The sequence below is a fragment of the Alternaria rosae genome (assembly GCF_020736505.1).
Source record: "Alternaria rosae strain MPI-PUGE-AT-0040 chromosome Unknown BKA58scaffold_9, whole genome shotgun sequence".
NCBI lineage: Eukaryota > Fungi > Ascomycota > Dothideomycetes > Pleosporales > Pleosporaceae > Alternaria > Alternaria rosae.
Window position 1 is genome coordinate 1,222,260 of NW_025763578.1, and position 19,462 is coordinate 1,241,721.

Here is a 19,462-nt window from a genome sequence, read left to right on the forward strand (position 1 = left end):
ACCTGGACGTGGGGTCTGTTCTTGCAGAATGTCCGAACTGGAAGGAGTGACGATATTGATAGCTCTTTCCAACAATAATTCAAGCAGCGAAACTATCCTTCTCCTTCGTTCTTATATCGACAATACGGGCGATGGCACAACGGAAAGCACAAAATACTTAGAACATAAAACAGGCATCATTTGACTGGAAGCCGTAGTACATTCCTTGCTCTGTGACTCTGGATGCAGTTTCCTTCGTAGTTACCCCGATATTAAGGAGAGTAGGTGTTAGATTAAAGCAGGAAATACATTGAATTATACCGCGATAATAGCATTCAGTCTGTCTTGGATTGCTATGTACTGAGTACGAAGCAGACTCGCCTGCCGCTCCACATCCTAGCTGACCGGAAGAGGAAATGGCGACTAGATAGGGCCTTAGGAAGACATGAGTAAATGCGCGCTGAAATGAGAAGCTACCGGCATCCACTGATGTGATGAGACTGATTGGGATGGAGATGACATAGTAAGGACAAGAAGGATACAGAAAGTATGCGAGGTCATGTAGTCGCTCCCCATTATACGGATAGCCGAGATGCAGAGCTGGAAGTCGCGGTCAGCCAACGTCGATCTACGCATAAACACTCAACTCTTCCATCGAAGCACGTCGCGAGTTCCATCGTCATTGGGATCGGGACAGTCATCTGGTATCGCAAAGAAACCATCGGAAATGCTTCGTCGGGTCATCGACTTCCCGAAGCCAACCCGACGTCGGTTCTATATCCTTGCTACAAGTCATTAGTGTTGCTATGTATGACAACGTATACACAGGGAAAAGTATAGAGAAAAACGCATTGCAGAAAAAGAGTCAGATCTTGCAGGTGCTATTTGGAGGCATGCATAATAGACTGTCCGAACTATAGCGACCATTCGCTCCTAGGTATAGGCTGCTGACATTCTCAGTGCGAACACCGTACGACAGCTACGTGACAGTGACAGACCACACAGTCCTTGTAGCACACCAATGCAATCACTAAACTCTCCACAATCACGAAACCGTCGCTGCGGCAGGTGCTGCATGTCAGACGCGGGCGCACTTCGTGGGGACGATGATGCGGACAGCCGTTGAGAACCACGGTTCACATGCGTCGAGTCCACAAGCGACCGGACAGCTCACCTAGTCCGCGTCAATTTGCAGCACCTGGACCGCGATCGATGAACCGTCTCGCACGTGATAGTCCGGCGGATCCGTGATCGTCGGGCGACCCAGCTGCAGCCATGCTTTTCGGGCTGCAGCAATATGGAGCTCTGACCAATTATGACGCGACGAAAACGCGGTGGCTGGGGAGAGGCTTGGAGCTATCAACAGCTGGCCGCGCGCGACATGGATAGGCTGAGCTGAAAATGCCTCTCTTCACGTAGGAGCTGGCGCATCATGCATGAGCAGGATCTCCGGCCCCAATTGCAGCATACCACGCAACATTGGGATCGGCCCACTGCCAATGGCCATGGCCGTGGAGCTGCAGCCAGGTCGGGGAAGCTCCCGGCAGCTCTGTGGAGCTCCAATGCGACTTGACTCTGGATTGCGACACCAATTGCTCGCCATTGCCCGGTCAACAGCCGTGCTAAGATCAGTTGCGCGTCCGAAATTACCTCGGTGCGAGAAGCGCCAGGATGTGATGGGTTCTCTGGGGTTGAATCGGTCCATGGCTGGGAAAAAGGGGAAGCTGATACGCGCTAGTGCTCCGTGTCAATAAGGCTAGGCCCGTCCTGGACAGCTCTGCCAAAGCTTCCCAGCCTCCACAACCCTGCGACCATCGATACGCCGACACAACAGTGATCCGACTGACCGCCAATCTACTTGATCCCCCTCCTCGGCCAGCCTGACTCCATCACTCCTCCACCTACACCCCGCTACTGCATCCAATTGCGCATCTTCAAGCTGCTGCACGTCAACACCATAAAGCTGGCGACTCTTCAGTAGATCCTATATCACCAAATATCTCCACGTGAGACCCTCAAAGGAGCCAAGAAGTTCTTCTTGATTCCTTTCGAATTGTTTTCGAACGGTTCGAAGGGTTTTCAGGAACGAACGACCAGACTCCGGCAAACTGGATTTTGAAGCACGAGTATGCTCTCTCACCGCGAGTGTATAAGCAATTATGCTAATCCACGCAGGTTCCGATCCCCTTCAGTGTCTTCCCGTCTGCGTATCGGAACGCGGAAGTTAAGGAATCTACCAGCGTCAAGGTAGAAGAACAGGAAGCACAGTTCGAGCAACAGGCTTCTCACGGACGGGAAGGTCACGAAGAGGTCCACGAATCCTTCTCCGCTACCGTCCTCCCTCCTCCTCCGGCTCCCCAACAGCAGCAGCAGCAGCAGCAACACCACGACACTCACGTCAAGGAAGAGGTTCGCATCTACGAAGAAGAGCGCCTCCGTCGTCCCCAGCCTCCCCAGCCCCAGCAGCAGTTCCAGCAGCCTCCCCAGCCCCAGCAGTTTCACGCTCAGCAGCCTCCCCAGCACCGTGAGGAGCTACATATCCACGAGCAGACTCGCTACAGACAGCCCGGAGCACCTCAGCCCCAGCCTCACTCTCAGCACGTTCAGCGTACTGACCGCGTAGAGTTTGAGCGATCCCACGACCGGTAAGTCCGATCCATTGTTTTGCCAGCGCATCTTCGCACGGATCAGCACAACAGACCAACCCCCTGACTTTAGCGGCACCCAGCCACGCGCTAGCCGCTAACCCCTTTCATCTGTTGTTGTCCTAGCGACATGCAGTCTCCACTTTTCCCTCACCTCCTCTAAGCTCTTCCTTGCCCAACCCAAAGCTGACCTTCCTTTCTTCCTTCAGCTACCAACCTCACCCCCAACCTCCTACATCATCCCACTCCCACGTCGAGGTTCAGGACAGGACCTACGATAGACACTTCAATACAGTCCACGGCCCTGCCACCGACTACGCTCCATCCCAAATCGACGTTACTGAACGTCAGATTCGCGAACGTACCCGTCCCATCGTCGCCGGTGCAAGCTACTCGAAGGAGACTTACACCACCAAGCACGACACCTTCCCCAGCAGCAAGCACGTCGAGTCTGTTGCCTCCCACCAGCCATCTGAGGTTCGAGTAGAAACATCTGCTCGTTCCACTGCCGCTCCCCCCAAGCACTTCAAGCGTGATATGGGATATTACGACAACGAGGGCCAATACCACTCGCTTCGTCAAGGAATCTCCCACGCCGCTCACAAGGTCGCCGACCGTATCCAACACCCCATCCACCCTCACCGTCACCACCACTCTCACGAGCACTCCTACCCCGGTGCCAAGTACGACGACGACCGTGAAGAGGTAATCGTTAAGGAGAAGTACACTTCAGCTACTCCTTCCGTTGCCCCTGCCCGCCCCGTCCAATCCGGAGCTCCAGTTGAAAGGGTCGTTCGCGTCCACAGCTCTCCTTCCCCTCCCAGGTCCACAGTCTCTGCTGCTGCACCTGCCCACTCCCACGCTCACGCTCACGCACCCGTCTCTGCTTCTATCGCACCTGTCCCGACTTCTGTCCGTACAGTCCGCAAGATGGCTTCCACCAAGACTATCACCATCCCCTGCCACCACATCCGCATTGGCGATCTCCTGATCCTCCAGGGCCGCCCTTGCCAGGTCATCCGCATCACCACCTCCTCCCAGACTGGCCAGCACCGTTACCTCGGTGTTGACCTGTTCACCAAGCAGCTCCATGAGGAGTCCAGCTTCATCTCCAACCCGGCTCCTTCCGTCGTTGTCCAGAACATGCTTGGTCCTGTCTTCAAGCAGTACCGTGTTCTCGACATCCGTGAGGATGGTCGCGTTGTTGCCATGACCGAGTCTGGCGATGTCAAGCAGGGTCTTCCCGTCCTTGACCAGAGCGGTCTCATCTCCCGTCTGACCGAGTCTTTCGACAACGGCCGTGGCAGCGTCCGCATCCTCGTCATCGATGACGATGGTATGGAGATGGCTGTCGACTACAAGGTTGTCCACGGATCCAGGTTGTAGAAACATCTCGTCAATGGTAAGTCATCATCACATTCAATGTCTATCGTCGCGCATCATCTAACATTACCCAGGTCTCATTCAAACGTTCGATCTTCAATCATCCCTTAGGCGTTTGCTTGCTCATGGCCCCTCATCTTATACTTGTGTTCATAACTTTTGCATCGTCACTTGACTGGTAGCATGGCGCTCTCAGGCATCGATCGGTGTCTATCGCTCTCGGTGTTTGGGTCGGTGTTCATGTCTGCTTGTTCGGGTGGTGGAAATATCGGAGCTACATCTGTGGATAGTTAATGAATTGCGTCTCCTTTAACATTGTCTTATGCATCGTGATGTCTGTTTTGTTTTGTCATGTCTTCAATTATCGTGATCTTTCCTTTCCATCTCCATCGCCATGGCCTAGTGTCGTCTATCGCCCTAGCTATCCGAGGCTACCCCGCGTTCTCCACGCGCTCCTCCACATCTCTATCTTAACACCAACAGTTATACCCGGCCCACACTGTATGCGAACAACGCACGTATCTTGCGTTCCTCCGCGATGTAGTTCACCACATGAAACATCTGACAACTACTCGCCATGCCTCACTCAGACCGTTCCCCATCTCCACAACGCGATTTCTTTCCCGATCTTCCAGCCTTCCCCGACAACGTACCCACCGCCCCTCTTCTCCGCATCTCGCTTCAAGCGTTACTTGACCACGACGAAGAAGAACAAAACAGATGCTGGCAGGCGTGTCGCGAATTGGGGTTTTTCTACCTGGACGTCCGCAACGCCACGCATTCGAATAGTAGCAACGACCAAAACACTGATACTGCCGTCGACGGCGACGCGTTACTCCAAGATGTGGACAAGCTATTTGAAGTAATGCGCGACTTCTACGATCTGGACGTCACTGACAAGGTCAAATACGATTTCAAAGACCAAGGCAGTTACTTTGGCTACAAAGGGTACGGCGAAGGTTACGTCGATAAGCAAGGAACGAAAGACCGGAATGAATTCTACAATGTACATCTTCCTCCATCCTTTTGAATTCGAACATTGGTACCTCAAGTACTAACCTACGACCTCCAGATCTCCAAAGACGATATCTTCGGTCTCAGCGACCCTCTTCCCTCCCCAGCTGTCTTAAACCCACACCGCGATCTATACAAATCCTACATCACCTCTTCACACGCAATCTGCATGCTCATAACCTCCCTTCTCTCCTCACGCCTTCCACTCGCGCCAGGAGTGCGTTCCGCAGGCGGACTCGCCGCAAGCCACCGTCTTCACGCCTCATCAGGCGACCAAATCCGCTTCGTCAAAGCACCACCACAAGAACAATCCCTCAAAGGCGTCGCACTGGGCGAACACACAGATTTCGGCAGCGTCACTGTTCTGTTCAACCGCCTGGGTGGCCTGCAAGTCAGATTGCCCGAACACATATCCCCTCTCGCACCAACATCCACATCCCCACCACCCACACCTATCGAGCAGAAACTCTGTGAAGACGGATGGACGTACGTCCGCCCTCTACCAGGCCACTGCATCGTCAACCTCGGCGACGCACTCGTCAAGTTCTCAAACGGTGCGTTGAGGAGTAATATCCATCGGGTTGTCGCGCCGCCTGGGGAACAGGGAAGTGTGGAGAGGTATAGTCTTGTGTATTTCTGTCGGCCTGAGGATGATGTTCTGTTGAGGAGTTTGGTCGAGGGAGGGAATGTGGAGGATGAGGAGGAGGTTACGGCGAAGGAATGGATATTGAGGAGGGCGTTGGGGAGGAGAAAGGCGGATGGGTGGGAGAAGAGTGAGGGGACGGAAGCAGTTAGTATGGGGGTTAGGAATGGAGGGATGAGGACGTGATTGAGAAGAGGGGATATGGAAGCGTACAAGTAGACGCCATGTCATTGCCATGTGCATAGTCAGTTCTGATGGTAAGTTTCGTAGCATGTTTCTATACAAGGTTCTTTTATTCCAAATTTGGGAGGCCATGAAGCCATGCGTCGTCTCCGAAGTCCCGTCATCTCATCTTCAGTCACAGAGGCAGTATATAAGCTCAACAATGCTCCTTCCTCCTTCTTTCTCTTATCCACTCCCACAATATGCGACTTTCCTAAACACTGGGAAGAATGCCTGATGGACTGCTCTTCTAAAAAAATCATAGATGCGATACTACATGATCCCTTCTTCGCCTTGGAGCCGAACATAGCAAGAACACATGTCACCAAAAGCCCAGATCCTCGATTGCATGTCCGAGGCATATCTATAAATCTAACAGCTGCCGCCAAGTTTCAAAAGAAAGAGAAGATTATCTATGTTCTCTGCTCTTTCCCGGATCAAAAGAGTTTTCAAAGACTTCGTGTCTGCTTCATCGCTTCTCCGACTTAAGGCTCTCCATGGTATCCAGCCTACCGTTTATCCAAAAACACGTTTGACTAGACCCATGGTATCCGCCTCGCCTTTTCGTATCAAATGAAGATATAAGGAAGAACTGCCATGTCAGCTCCTGTGGAAGCGTTGCAGCTACTTCAAAAATCTCCAGGACACGGATATTTGTTGATCTCCAGCACTCCATCACAAACACTCCTCGCCCGCCGGCGTGTATAAGGGACCATCTTCTCTCGACCTTGTACCTCTCTCACATTCTTCACATCCACTTTTCTCAGGACCAAAAATCCTGGCTCCCCACAATATGTGTCTGGTTCCTCCCGAAAGACCTCAAGAAACAAGTAATGTTCCTCTCCTCCGCCGTTCCCCAAATCGGCGACGATAAAACACCCAGACGAGATATGCGATGGTTGTCCTCTGCCTTCCGAAAAAGACACTATTCCGCTTGAATGATTTTGTGTCGCTGTGCTCTTTCTCCACTCTTCCGCCGAATTGAATCAGATCGTATTCTCTAAAATGAAGACATTGTCGCGCGCTATGGGAAGGTGCATTGGAACACTGCGAAACAAAACTTCCAAAAGAGACTGGAAACATCACCATACCGCTTCCTGTCTTCTTCGCCTCTACAATGACTCACTAATGTAAAAATAAAGACTAACAGATCGGCATCATGCTGCGTTCCAGATACTCCAGCTTAGTGCTAGAAAAAGAACGAGGCAAACATGTACGGAGAAGAACGAAGACGCAACTTGCAAGCACAACACTCTAAAATCAAAATCACTCACGCTCTATGTGTGTGCCCCCAGCTTGCTTCCCAAGCTTTCTACATGTGAACAAATTTTCCACACTGTCGACTCTTGTCTCTTCAACCCGGCCTGTCTACTTCAAATGCTCTTTGCAACAAAGACACGTCATTGACCGAAAAGCCGAACTACAAGAAGGATGACAATGAACAACGATGATATTTTCTCATTCAGCGATAAACTTTATTTTCCAAAACTAAACAAAAAAACGCTCGCACGCTTCACCCATAGGGCTTTCGTTTGTGGCGTCATCTAACCCATTCATCTCAAAGGGCTCAAAACCAGTCCAAAACCATTCCATACGACTACGACTGCGATTGCGCTTACTGTCCACCCATCTTCTCATGCGTGCTCATCAAGCTACCAATGAAAGTAGTGATAAGCCTGCTTTGGACGGCAACGATATCATCAGGTACAAGCCAGATGGTAGCACCCATCTTTCGTGCAATACTGATGGCCAGCTTGGCGTTCTGGTAGCATTCGTCGTCGTTGCGGCCCTGGGCGACGAGGTCGTAATCGACGTATGCGGGCTTCATGCCGGCAAGGACGTCGAGCAGGAAGACGGCGTTGGCGAGGGAAGAGTCCTTGAAGGAGCGGACTTGGGTGCTCTTGCCGCCCTTGCGCGCCATGTCGTTGGCCCACTTGATCATGTCTGCGTCGGAGATTTCGCGCTTGCCGAGCTGTTGGGCGAGACCGTTGAGGGTCGAGACAATGTCCTTGCGCATCAGCTGCCATACGAGACCAAGGGTGAGTGTGCGCTGGCCGTCGGTGATGTCGGCACCTTGGATACCCGGCAGCGAGAACTGGACCTGCTTGCCGAGCTCGACGGCGTAGTTGGTGTTCTCGAGGGCCTTGAAGCGCATCAGCTCCTGGCCTTCGCGCGGCTTGTTGACGTGTCGCCAGTTTACGCTGCCTGGAATGACCTTGTCGTATGCTTGTAGGATGACTGTGCCGTCTTTGAGATCCTCGTAGAAAGATTGCACGACCGGCTTGACGTCGAGAGAATTGAGCCACAGAGTGAAGACGCGGGCCTCGCGCTCTCCTGCCGCATCAAAGTCGTCAATCTCGGCCTTTTCCTCCTCGGTGATGGGGTCGAGGCAGGGATGTGTGTTGAACAGATTGGCGACGAAAGCCAGGTTGAGCTTCGGGTTTCCAGCTACGAGCGATGTGGGTGTGAGGAACTTGCGGCAGTCGAGGGCGTCGGCATTCTGCAGGACCATCTCAGCGCGCTGAAGGAGGTCGGTTTGTTGGAGCGGCGAGCGAGAGCAGGTTTCGGGGGCGAGCTGGTTGAGGAGGACGGTGTAGTTCTCGCCATCCTTGACGTCGGTCGAGAAGTTGGAGACACTGGGAAAGTCAGCTATGTGCTGCTGTATATGGAGCTTGTACGTACGTCCTGTGCCACTTGGCGTTCTTCAAGTGGTAGTTGAACCATCTCAGCAAGATCTGCTCCGGGGGAAGGCGTAGGAATTGCTCTAGTGTCTCGTCGTCCTCCAATAGCCTGTACAGCTCAGGATGTAGCTTGATGTCAATCTTGCCCAGCAGACCTCTCCGGATGACCTGCCAGATCAAACCAAGAATCAAATGCTCGCGTACTTCGATGATATCTCCACTGCCAATGTTGACGACGGAGCACCCGATGCCCTTGGCCGACTCAATGACAATATTGTTGTTTTCCGTGAAGTGGAAGTTGTTGAGCGACTTGATCTTCTTGCCCGGCTTGTTCAGCACACGTTCATCGATAGTGTCCGGTACGCTGTCGTTGATGAGCTTGGACAGGACCAATCCGTCCTTGCAGGCGTCGAACATCTCAAACGTGTCGGTCGGGAAGGGCAGACGGTCGCCGATATCTGGGTCGCCAGCGAGGACAGCGTTGATATGGCGCGTGAACTCGGTGCGCTCATCTTCGTTGATGGTGTGGGTGACGTTTGCCGAAGAGCCCTGGACCTGGATCCTGCCACCGCCGACGCTGCCTTTGGAGGCGTGACCTGGGTTCGAGGGCGAGTTGACGCTGGAAGCTGTGCCGGCTCGCGGGCGGGTTGGGCCGGTCGACATGCGCTGCTGGGCAGGCGACGAGACGCGCAGTTTGGAGATGAGCTGTGGCGGTTAGCTTGCACGTGTCGCGTAGCATGCTGCAATGCGTACATCTACATAGTCGTCGAGCTCTACTCTCCTCGAGCTGTCGAGTTCCACCTCTTTCAGGGCCTGTCGCACCACGTCGTACGGCTGGTGCTCCGACTGCTGGGCGGCCTTGATGACAGTGCCCTCGTCGAGGTAGCCCTTGTCGTCGACGTCGAGCTTGCGGAAGGCATCCTGCAGGCCAAAGATCTCGCCCTGCTCGAACTGGGGGTATTTCCTGTGCGCAATGGCCTGTTAGCTACCGTGGAAGCCAGCGGATGCCGCGAGAAGGACGGCGCGCCCACGTACTTTTGCAGCTTGATGATGTTCATGTTGGCGGTGCAGGTCGACAGAAGTCTAGCACAACGGAAAGGATATACTAGGCGGCAAAGTGACTGCCTGGCTCCGCCTCGTTCTGGGTGCGCGTTCGTCGACTTTGAGCCTCTGTTTTGCTTACCCGATGACGACGTGGGGCGACTGCCAAGACGGACTCCTCGAGGGGCAGGTCGCAACTTGATCCCGGATTACGTACGCACGTCACCGCGCTCCCTGCATTAGGCTGCTATCCCTTCGCCTGTACCCAACTCGACCACATAGCAGGTGGCACACACTGATTACCTCGCACCCCTGGACGCGCAATGGCTTTGAATCTTTTCGCCTCTTCACCTCTCTCTAACACCCGCCCGTCGTCAATGCCCAAGGCCTCCATGGGTCCCTAGTGTGTGAAGCGGTGTCCATTGCCACCTCACCCGTCGCTAGAGCCATCCTTTAGTGTATACTTGTGAAAAAGCCGCATACATACAACGCATCACAGCACATCACAGTCAAACACGAACGCATAACATCAGTGGAAAAAGAGCTTTTGATTCCCTCATTAACATCATAAGGTCCATGTCGCCGGCTCGTCCAACGAAAATAAGACACTAAACCATCCCGTCTCCTAAAACGCTCAAAGTGGCTTGACGGCTGTCCGTATGCTATTCAGCCCGAACGCACCACCTAGTAAAAAACAACAGGGCAACATGTCGACTCTAGACATGTCCGCCAAATCAATGTCATCATTGCGTGAACATCCCGTCGTGTACGCCTGCATTTTCGTCAAACATGACGCGCCGTTGTTTCCCAAGCAGGAAAGAGTACTGGACTTGTGTCGCTCACGTCGTCGGTCGCACTGCCACATGTGTCCGGTATTAACGGTGGGTGTGTTGGCGTGTGTCGAGCGAGAGCATTACTGAGGTGGCAGGACGACCGACATCGAGAAGCTTCCTTACTCTTCCAAGCTCCAGAAAAGTAAAAGACGTGGTTGTAGAATGTACAAGACTTGCACGTGCTCGTGCCGCATGCAGAAGTCGTATATCATGAGACTCAAAGCCCAGGATATGGTGTGATGGAACACTAGTTCCGAGAAGCAAATGGTCGTTAAAGTCGTGAATGCCGAAACGTGTTGAAATGTAGACAAGAGACATAACCAAAGAAATATAAACACTAGGAAATACGAGAGAGCGACAAGATGGGCGTCTGGGTCGCCCCGAGTCGTTGCGTTCCGGTCGGTGAGTCTGCTGGTGAATGTCGAGGTACCATGTTGTGTTGCTGCTGAAAAGACCGCTCGCTCAATGCCGCGAAACCGCTGTAGATACAGACCAAACCGCCTTCTAATGTGAGAACAGGCAGCTGGCCACCCGAATGCTTGCGCGAATGAGTCCGATTACCGCCTGGTACGCTGGGCCTGGGCCGTCATGGTATGCGCGCGCTGGATGCCAGGGTTGGGGTCGGCGTAGTTTCCACCAACTGCACCGCCCTCCATAGTCTTGCGTCTCTTGAGGCCGCCCATATCGTCGCCTTGAACGCTGTCAGGGCGATATGGATCCTGCTCCTCATCGTCGCGACCGCGCTTACCGGAGTTGTTCACTCCGTTGGAGGGAGGGTATCCCTGGGTAGAGTACTGCGAGACAGCGCCGGGACCTTGGTAAGCATCGTGAGCTGCGTTACCGTTAGGGGCACCTCGAGGATCGCTCATAACACTGTAGAGGTTGCTGGAAGGGGGTCCTTGACGCTGCGGCGTGGAGTAGCCCGGGTTCCATTGAGGTTGACCGGTAGCTGCCGATCGAGGCGTGGCTCGTCCGGACCCGTTTTGGTGGGGCGATCCCGTCATTTCAGGGGACAGGTGGGCGTGGTCGGGGTGCATGGCGCCAGGTGCACCGTTGGAGGCGTATCCGTAAGGGCCTCTGTTTCCATTGTAAGGAGCGCCGGAGTGGGTGTACTCATTTTCATGATCGCCCTCGCTTCCGGCTTGGGGAGGAGCCACCTGCTCGCTACCCTGCGGCATCATGCCATCGGCTGGCTTCACGTCGCCTTCATCCGGCACATCGCTGATGCGCGATGGTGGTGCCATCTCGGTCTTTGGGTAAGAACCGTCTTGACGGTATCCCATCATGGGCTGGCCCTGCGCGTATTGGCCTGGTTGAGATGGTGGTCCCGAGTACAAGGGTCTGGAGCCATCAAAGCTCTGACCAGAAGCGTAGGACATGCCCTGCTGCACAGCGCCAGGTGGAGTGCTGGCGGGGGTTGTTGGTACAGAGCGCGTGTTGCTCAGTCCGGTGTCAATCGACAGCGGCTGACCCCCTTGGGAGTTCTGGACATTGGCGCCGTTCCACTCGTAAGAGCTACCTTGGTTGCCCATACCCATGATGCTTGAGGCGCTTGTGGGAGGAGTAGGGAAGGTATGAGCCCGGTCGATGCCTGGGCGACCTGACGAAGGGTGCGGCTGGATAGCATGCGGTGGTTGGGACATGGCAGCACCAATGGGGTTGCTCATCGAGTGGTGATGATGGAGCGATGGAGGTTGCGACGCTGCCGGTCCGGACAAGTATCGCTGATGTGTCTGCATCTGGTCAGGTCTTCGGCGGTCAACAGCAGCCATGGCAGCGCTTCCTACACTTGCCCTCGTCTGGTTCGAGGGATGATAAAGCAGTGCTCCAATATCGTGGACAAACAGAGGATACAGCTGCTCGGTGATCTTCTCCTTGTTGGCAAACTCGAGAGCTCGCTCAAAAGGAATCCTGTCACAAGTCAGTATATGAAAATCAAAGATGAAGTAGCGACACTTACCAAACACCCTTGAGATGCATTGGGCCGATCTTAACGACATGGCGCGTCTTTTCGCTCTTCAGTATGCCGTCGCGACGACCCCGGGTCATTCCCGCGACATTCAGAAGCTTGGTGCCGTTGATCATGTGATTGTCTATGACAAGTCAGCTCGTCATTCCGCCATGTGAGTGAAGATCGAACATACCTTCACGGCGAGCAACACACACGCCCTTCGCTTCAACCTGAAAGCAAAGACTGCCCTCGTCTTCCCACAGCGTGGCAGTCACACGGGGCTTCATTCCTGGAGGAGCGACCTGGCCAGTATGGTCAAAGGTCTGAGATTGATAGCTCTGGGAACCGGGTAGTGATGACGCGGGGGCTCCGGACGACATAGCTAAACCAGTCAGTATTGTCTCTGTTGGAAATGGCATCAAGCTTACCTGGCAGCTGGAGCGTTGAAGGCACCATAGCCGGATTCATTGAACCAGAAGAAGCAGGCATCTGCGAAGGAACACCGGTGGGGTAGCCATATGGATATCCGGGCGGGCCTTGGCTGTACTGATGTTGAGGCTGCATCATCGAGGACTGCTGCGGGGGGTACGAGTAATGCGACAGGCCCGAAGGGGGAGCTGACGCTGGAGCGTGGGTAGCGGTAGCCATGTGGGGTTGATGCACGTCAGCATACGATTGCATCTGGTTCATGCTGTTGTAGCCGCCTGTAGCAAAGCCGTATCCGTCTTGGGTTCCGAACGGTGACTGCGCGTTCACGTGAGAGTCGCGACGGATAGACTGTGGGGTGTGCTCGGGAGAGGGCGTCTTGAACCCAGTCGTCTGACCGTTGATCGATGCGGCGTAAGATGTATGGGAACCTGCGCTTCCACCGACCACTGAACCAGAGCTAATGGAGTCGCCTCGAGGGGAAGAAGAGTTTGACGAGGCGCTAGGATGCGATTGTATCTGAGGCAGGGCTGGCAGACGCTCGTTGGACACTGCAGGCTTGGGCTGGTAGTGGGATTGGTACCAGGTATCGACGGGGCCGCGGGCGTGGACCGACGAGATCGACGGGAGCTCCAGCTTTACGGTATTGACGTGTTTTCGCGCAGAAGTATCTTGTGTCGCTCTTCGAGAAGCCTTTCGCGAGGATACTCGAGTCAGTCCTCACGATAGCCGAGCGTGTTGTTGTGGAGGAGCAATCAGTCGACGCTCACAAAACTAGATTGCAGTATCTGCGCACGTATCCGACAGACGATAGCTCGCTGATGTTATAGCTTGCCGCAGAAGGTTGGCAGGACGAATGATCTTCACCGCAAGTTAGTTGTTTGCTTCCTCAAGACGAAATCGGTCGACTGCAGCGGCAGCCAACGAGATGCGGCCAGACACGTGTGGAAACAAACCCAACTGGAGTGGCAGGTTTGAGGGTGCAATAGGGAGAGTCGAGTGAAGGGTGGTGGGCTGGATTGATTGGGGTGGGAGTGCAGTGCTGGTAATCGTGGATGGAGGAACTGACCAGGATGTTTTGTCGATAATAGACGCGACGTAAAGCTCAAGGCGCGAGTGAAGCTGCAGGCTGAATTCGAACGCTGCAAACAATGCTAAAGTGTCAAAAAGCTAGTCGTTACGTCGTTGCAGTCGTAAAGCAGAGAAGAGCTGGTAGTCGACAACGCTTTTGACGCTCAGGTGCAAAACACGCAAAGGGACGAATTGACAAATGCCGGCCTGGAAGAATAGCTGAAGATGGCTGAAGGGGCTCGAAACATGTGCTGCAGGGTGGACGTGGGCGTGGGCAGTGTTGTTGTCGTGAAGGGTCGTAACGTCGTCGCGCTTCGTTAATGCGGGCCGAGCTGTATCGATACTGATAACCGCTGCACCTGCAAGAAAACACTACGCGCAGCACGCGTCAGTACTCGCACGTGGGACACAAAAGAGGAAGAAGTGCGAGCAAGGCAATCAACAAGCGGCCGTCTATGTGATGTAAACAGGGAAAGCCAACAGAGAGGCTTCTTCGCAGACTGCGGTGGGGAGGCGGAGGGTTTAGAGGCGGAGGTGGTTGGGATGGGACCTCTTGCTAGTGCTGGACCAACCAGACAACGCGCGACAGATAGGCGAGAGGAAACGCAGGCGGCGTGTCCGGCGGGCAGCAGTCGAGCGTGGCAGAACAGAAGAGAATGGGTAGACCCTTTACTTACCAAATTCTTCAACGAACGAACGCGAAGAGTGCGGACAACAACGACGCTGTACGGTTGCTTGCGTGTGGAGAAGGAAGTCGTTCTTGACGGCGATGCTGCAGGATTCTCTGCAGCGCTCGACAGCAGGCAGGCCGCAGCTAAGAGGGCTGACCGAGACAGGCGAGCAACGCACGCCCCGCAGAGTAGTCTGTTCGAGATGGTCGCTTCTTTTGCGGGCGGCGTGTCCAATGCTTCTACACTGTCAGTGCGCGATGGGCGTCGCTGGCAAGTTGTTCCGTAGAGAAACGCTGTAGCTGCGTGAACGGGCCGGCGCGAGTTTGCAGGAGCGGCTCAATGAGACGGGCGATGCAGTCGAGATGAGGCCGCAGCAGCGCGTGAAGCCAGAGACGGTGCGCCCAAGGTGCAGGCTCTTTACTGTAGCTAGGCACGGGTGGTGGAGATCTTCTGGGGACTCAGCGCTGCACACACACGAGCCGCCGCGAGCACACAATCTAAAATCACATCGGGCTTGGTGAGAGTCGCAGAGGACACGATGCCATGGGGGTGGCCCGGCTTGCGCACCCAGCCTGGACCCGCGAGCAACAGTCCCGTGAAAGGCAGGCCGTTTCGCTCTCGACGCACAGACTCCACCTTGGAGCATGCTGACTGGGCTGATCCGCCGACGGTGCGGTTGACAAGGGCGCTGGATGGAGAACGAGATGACAGGGACAGGGCTGCGAGGCTATACCGCGACGACCACTATGCACGCAAGCGAGCATAGCACTCTCGTGCCAGCGACCACCCTGGCCCAAAGAAACACGACAGCAGACACATCCTCTCGCACGCCTGCTGCCATGAGCACGTCTCAGGGACCGTCAGACTGCTGCTATTCCTGTTCGTCCCCTCCAGACTCCTTCCAGCTTCCTAGACACTGGCGATGACATGGCGGGCAAGGATAGTGGGCTCCATGTTTAGCGGGCGCCTACTTTTTTTCGCCAGTGTGCCGCTTCCTGAGGCATCGGATGGGCTCCCGATGGGGATAACACGGCTGAATACATGGGACCATTGAGAGTAGCCGGAGATATTCGACGCGCAGTGCGAATACACCTAGTCAGTGGTGGAGTGATAGGGAGCAGTCGCGCAAGGGCTGCAGTCTTTGACTAAGCTGCGCCGGACCGCGTTGATGCGGAGCATAGCCCAGAAACGCATCCCAACAAGCGATCGGAAAGCCCCAGGTCAAACGTCTGGGTCCATATCACGCACAGTCGGCTGGTGCTGCTGAGTGGCCCGGCTGGCGCGATGATTTGCACTGCTGCGAGTCAGAGCGGGACGCTTGGTAGCGCTCACTGAGACGAAAAAGCAGAGAGGAACACTGCAGCACTGCCGGTCAGCCACGCTCGCTCTGAAACGGGCTCAACTGCCGCGGCACGCCCATGGGCTGGCCAGCTTCGTCATCCTTTCATCTTTCACAGCGGCAATCGATGCTTTGGGCAGGACGTAGATGAGATCCAGCTTCCCGAATGTCTCTGGACACCCTGATGCCGTGCGAATTCCCTGCTCAGGCTAAATGGGCGCCCCATCCAACTGTCGCAGGGATGGGGCCAGAGAGCGAGCGGGATAGACGGACGGTAGGCCGTGCAAGCCAGCTGGCTTCTTAGTCTGGTATTGGTCAGACCCCATCTGATTGGCTGTGTAGTCGACGGTATGGACTGGGACCAGCGTCTATCATTGCCATGGGCTTATCCACTCGACAGCCTGGACACGCAAGACATGAGGCAAGCATGTGAAGCAGGTGCAACGTGGGGACTCGACTGTGTGCGACAGCCATGTCATGTCCGCAGCGTCGTCCATAGATGCTGGAAGCCCTCCACACTGCAATCGATGGACAAACGTGCCGACAGTGACGCAGGCTTGGGCTTGACGTTGGATGTGGACGCCGCAGAGTTTGATAGGATGCCCACTAGTTGCGGTGAGTAGATGCGCTGGCAACGCTAGCCCCAAGCAGCCCTGCCAAGCCGAGGTCACGCTTTCTTACTGCGCCCTCATCAGCCACCCGCACCACCGCGCTATGAGTGCAACTCAATATTCATCACCGTGTCTCGCTGTCGGAATCTCTTGAGCCAGTACCCTGGCAGTGACCTAGTGCAGTATCACAAGGGCATTCCTTTCGGCCAGCTGAAACAGCAATACGGCCGGACGCCTCCTTCGCCGCAGTCCTCAAAGCGAGCAACGCCCTGCCATGTCACTCCGTCACGGGATTCGCAGCACAGCGCACGGGAGAATCCGCTTCCATCCCTGTCAGAACCATGCGAACGGTGACAGCCTCGACTCTGGGACTCAAAGCAGGCCAGCCACTTGACAGTTGGCACCTGTCCTGCCCATGTTATCGCCTCAGGCGCCAAACCAACTGTTCGCATCCATCTGATCCCCCCTGCTAGCCGCGGTGCGTACATTGATGCTCTGACGACCAATCCTCCCATGTTATCTTGCAACATGTGGTCTCAAGTCTGGTCGGGAACAACATTCCCGCACACCTGTACCACTACAGACGGCATCAGATGAGGGCTGTCGGAGCATATCGCATCATCAGTTGATCCTCGCCAAGATTGGAATGGCCATGCCAGGAACTCTATTACAGTGCGGTAGTACAATTGCTAGTATGTGAATCACACCAGATGCAAAAGGTAGGACCAGAAGCTCAAGCGACCCGCGCAGTATTACCGTGTGTAGGTCTACGTTCAAGGAGCTGTGCGCACTATCTCCTCACCAAGGCGCAGTCCCACCCTCGTCGCGTGGACTACCGTGGCTAGCAGATATGCACAGGTGTAAATAAGCGTGCAGTGCAGCCGGCGCGATGTGGGAGCGGATCGTGGAGAAAGGCCCGCGCCTGTCTCTACCTCTTACTTGCTGACGGCCACCGCAGCGGCAGTCAGGACTGGCAACATCAGTGTGTCAGAGCAAATACCGTCCTTGACCGATCCAGTCGAGCGCCCAGAGGTTTCAACCTCTCAGCACAAGACCAGCGTTCTATTCTCGACCCATTGACAGGGTTCATGAAAAGGGCGACTCCTGTTGCATCAGCCTTAGCTCCCTCGAGCATCGTGTTCTCGTGCAGTGGCCACGCAGTGGGGTCTGTGTACATTCCTGTCCAACTGGCAATAAAGCGCAATCTGTACTCGGACCACAGCTGTCTGTATCCCCGGAGGAGGGCGTCGTCCTGAGCCTGCTTAGTACAGCTACCAAGCTTGTCTCTTGATTGACTGAGAAGACCGCTCAGGAGAAAACAAATCATTCTCCACGTCGAAGTCAAAGACCATCTCGAACACCTGTACGAACGTTCCTGCAGCGTGAGGCCATCCCGCGATGCGGCCGCGCTTGGGATAATCTAGCCTTCGATTGGATAACGCCGCGTATGCAGCAAGCCGCACTTGCATATGCATGTGATATAGGGCATCCCTGCATGGCCTGAGCCAAGCTCGTGCCCCTCAGTCGTCCACGATCACGGCTCGATCGAACTGCTGGAATAAGGCCTTCACGTGCGGTTCCACTGACAATTTTACGGCTTCGCTTGATAGCACACGAGTGCGAAGCGACCATCATTGATTGAAAGCGAGATATTGAATTCTCCCGCGACGGTCATTCTGGAGCCCTTGCTTCCATATTGATCAGCACCACATCCTCGTTCAAGCGTTCAGATAGGCGTTCGGCTACCAATCACCACCGGCCACGTCAGGAGACAGCAGAGCCGTTATCGGGGTATCGACGGAGCAAGTAAGCCACGACCGCTCCTAGCAGCTCGTGGGGTGCGACCATTGAATTTGATTGGCGGGTCGACACGCTCACCGGTCTTGCTTCATGGGTTCTCGCCCCACACCATGTCACGCTCTGTGGACGACTCGCTTCTTCCGACGTTCTCTAGCGTCTTTTCGATTGCACTCCAGATGCTCTTCGATGCTCAACAAAGTTCAACAACGAACAATCGAAGTGAGGGGTTCATTGTTCGGTTGAGATGAGTACCCGTTTTGCCGGCAACAAACATCCTCTAGAAGCGAAAACCTTCACCGCTCTTCTATTCTTGTACCTCGGATCTTCAATGGAAGGTTGAAGCAATCTAAAAGCTTGCTGGCGAGCTAGGATGAGGTAGACGGCCGTGCTCCCCCCGCTGCGCCGCACACTCAGTGTATGTATGTACTTCTAAAGTGCCGGCAGCGACGCAGACGTTTTGAAGTCGTCACTTGAGTCAGAAAGTCGCCGGTGGGCACACATGTCGACTTCCGCCTCCATGCAGCATCTCAACGGCAGCCAAAGCAGGCTGCCATCTCGCAGCAGAGTCGCTTGTCGCTAGGGCATGATCCGCACGACATACCTACATGCGTCAGTTGTATGTCTTGCCACAATCCAGGGTACACTGCAGTATGCCCCACGCTATGAAGCGGATTATATATGATCATCAAGAACCTTGGAATGACTCGAATTGAGGAACATAGGTTCTAAGAAGGGTCTCAGCGCAACTATGCATAGGCGGCGATGGATTTCCATGGGTACATTCAGCCTACCGCGACGTCCTTGCTGTATTGACCGTCGGGCCCAGCTGTCCGGACACATAGCGACCCGGTATACAACTGCAGAACGCGGCTGTACCGGTATCGACGCTCCATACATCGACTTATCTTTATCCAAAGATGTACTTTCGCCGGGCAACAGGCGAACAGATAACGCGTGCAAGCGCTATTGCGCTATCTACTGGAAACACGCCACCTTCGATATCTTCTCGATACTACACCGGCTCGCTAAGGAAAGCCAAGTGCGTTACCCGTGTCCTTGGTAGTGGGCGGCTGGATAAATCACCACAGTCGCTTAAAGGCATGGTCAATATACCTCAGAAGTGTCGGTAATATGACGGCATTCTAGAGCTTC

The 19,462-nt window shown here is 54.7% G+C and overlaps 4 protein-coding genes across 4 annotated transcripts; 2 read left to right on the forward strand and 2 right to left on the reverse strand.

Annotated features, from left to right (window-relative positions):
• Positions 1-528: 528 nt before the first annotated feature.
• BKA58DRAFT_431669 (woronin body major protein) lies at positions 529-4,010 on the forward strand (the record flags this gene model as incomplete). The annotated part of the gene is made up of 3 exons (XM_046173104.1): positions 529-813; positions 2,155-2,598; positions 2,751-4,010. 3 exons carry the CDS (start codon positions 529-531, stop codon positions 4,008-4,010), a joined length of 1,989 nt encoding a protein of 662 aa, XP_046022104.1.
• A 454-nt stretch (positions 4,011-4,464) lies between these two features.
• BKA58DRAFT_472302 (uncharacterized protein) lies at positions 4,465-6,138 on the forward strand. The gene is made up of 2 exons (XM_046175273.1): positions 4,465-5,013; positions 5,080-6,138. The coding sequence occupies exons 1-2, from the start codon at positions 4,585-4,587 to the stop codon at positions 5,848-5,850; spliced, it is 1,200 nt and encodes a 399-aa protein (XP_046022105.1). The 5' UTR covers positions 4,465-4,584; the 3' UTR covers positions 5,851-6,138.
• A 1,363-nt stretch (positions 6,139-7,501) lies between these two features.
• BKA58DRAFT_321997 (calponin homology domain-containing protein) lies at positions 7,502-9,625 on the reverse strand (the record flags this gene model as incomplete). Its single annotated transcript, XM_046167834.1, has 4 exons — positions 7,502-8,522; positions 8,569-9,272; positions 9,321-9,531; positions 9,603-9,625. The coding sequence occupies 4 exons, from the start codon at positions 9,623-9,625 to the stop codon at positions 7,502-7,504; spliced, it is 1,959 nt and encodes a 652-aa protein (XP_046022106.1).
• A 1,253-nt stretch (positions 9,626-10,878) lies between these two features.
• Positions 10,879-13,378, reverse strand: BKA58DRAFT_240036 (uncharacterized protein). The gene is made up of 5 exons (XM_046166650.1): positions 12,821-13,378; positions 12,586-12,774; positions 12,402-12,534; positions 12,229-12,352; positions 10,879-12,174 (listed from the first exon to the last, which is right to left on the reverse strand). Exons 1-5 carry the CDS (start codon positions 13,080-13,082, stop codon positions 10,999-11,001), a joined length of 1,884 nt encoding a protein of 627 aa, XP_046022107.1. The 5' UTR covers positions 13,083-13,378; the 3' UTR covers positions 10,879-10,998.
• Between the last annotated feature and the right edge of the window lie 6,084 nt (positions 13,379-19,462).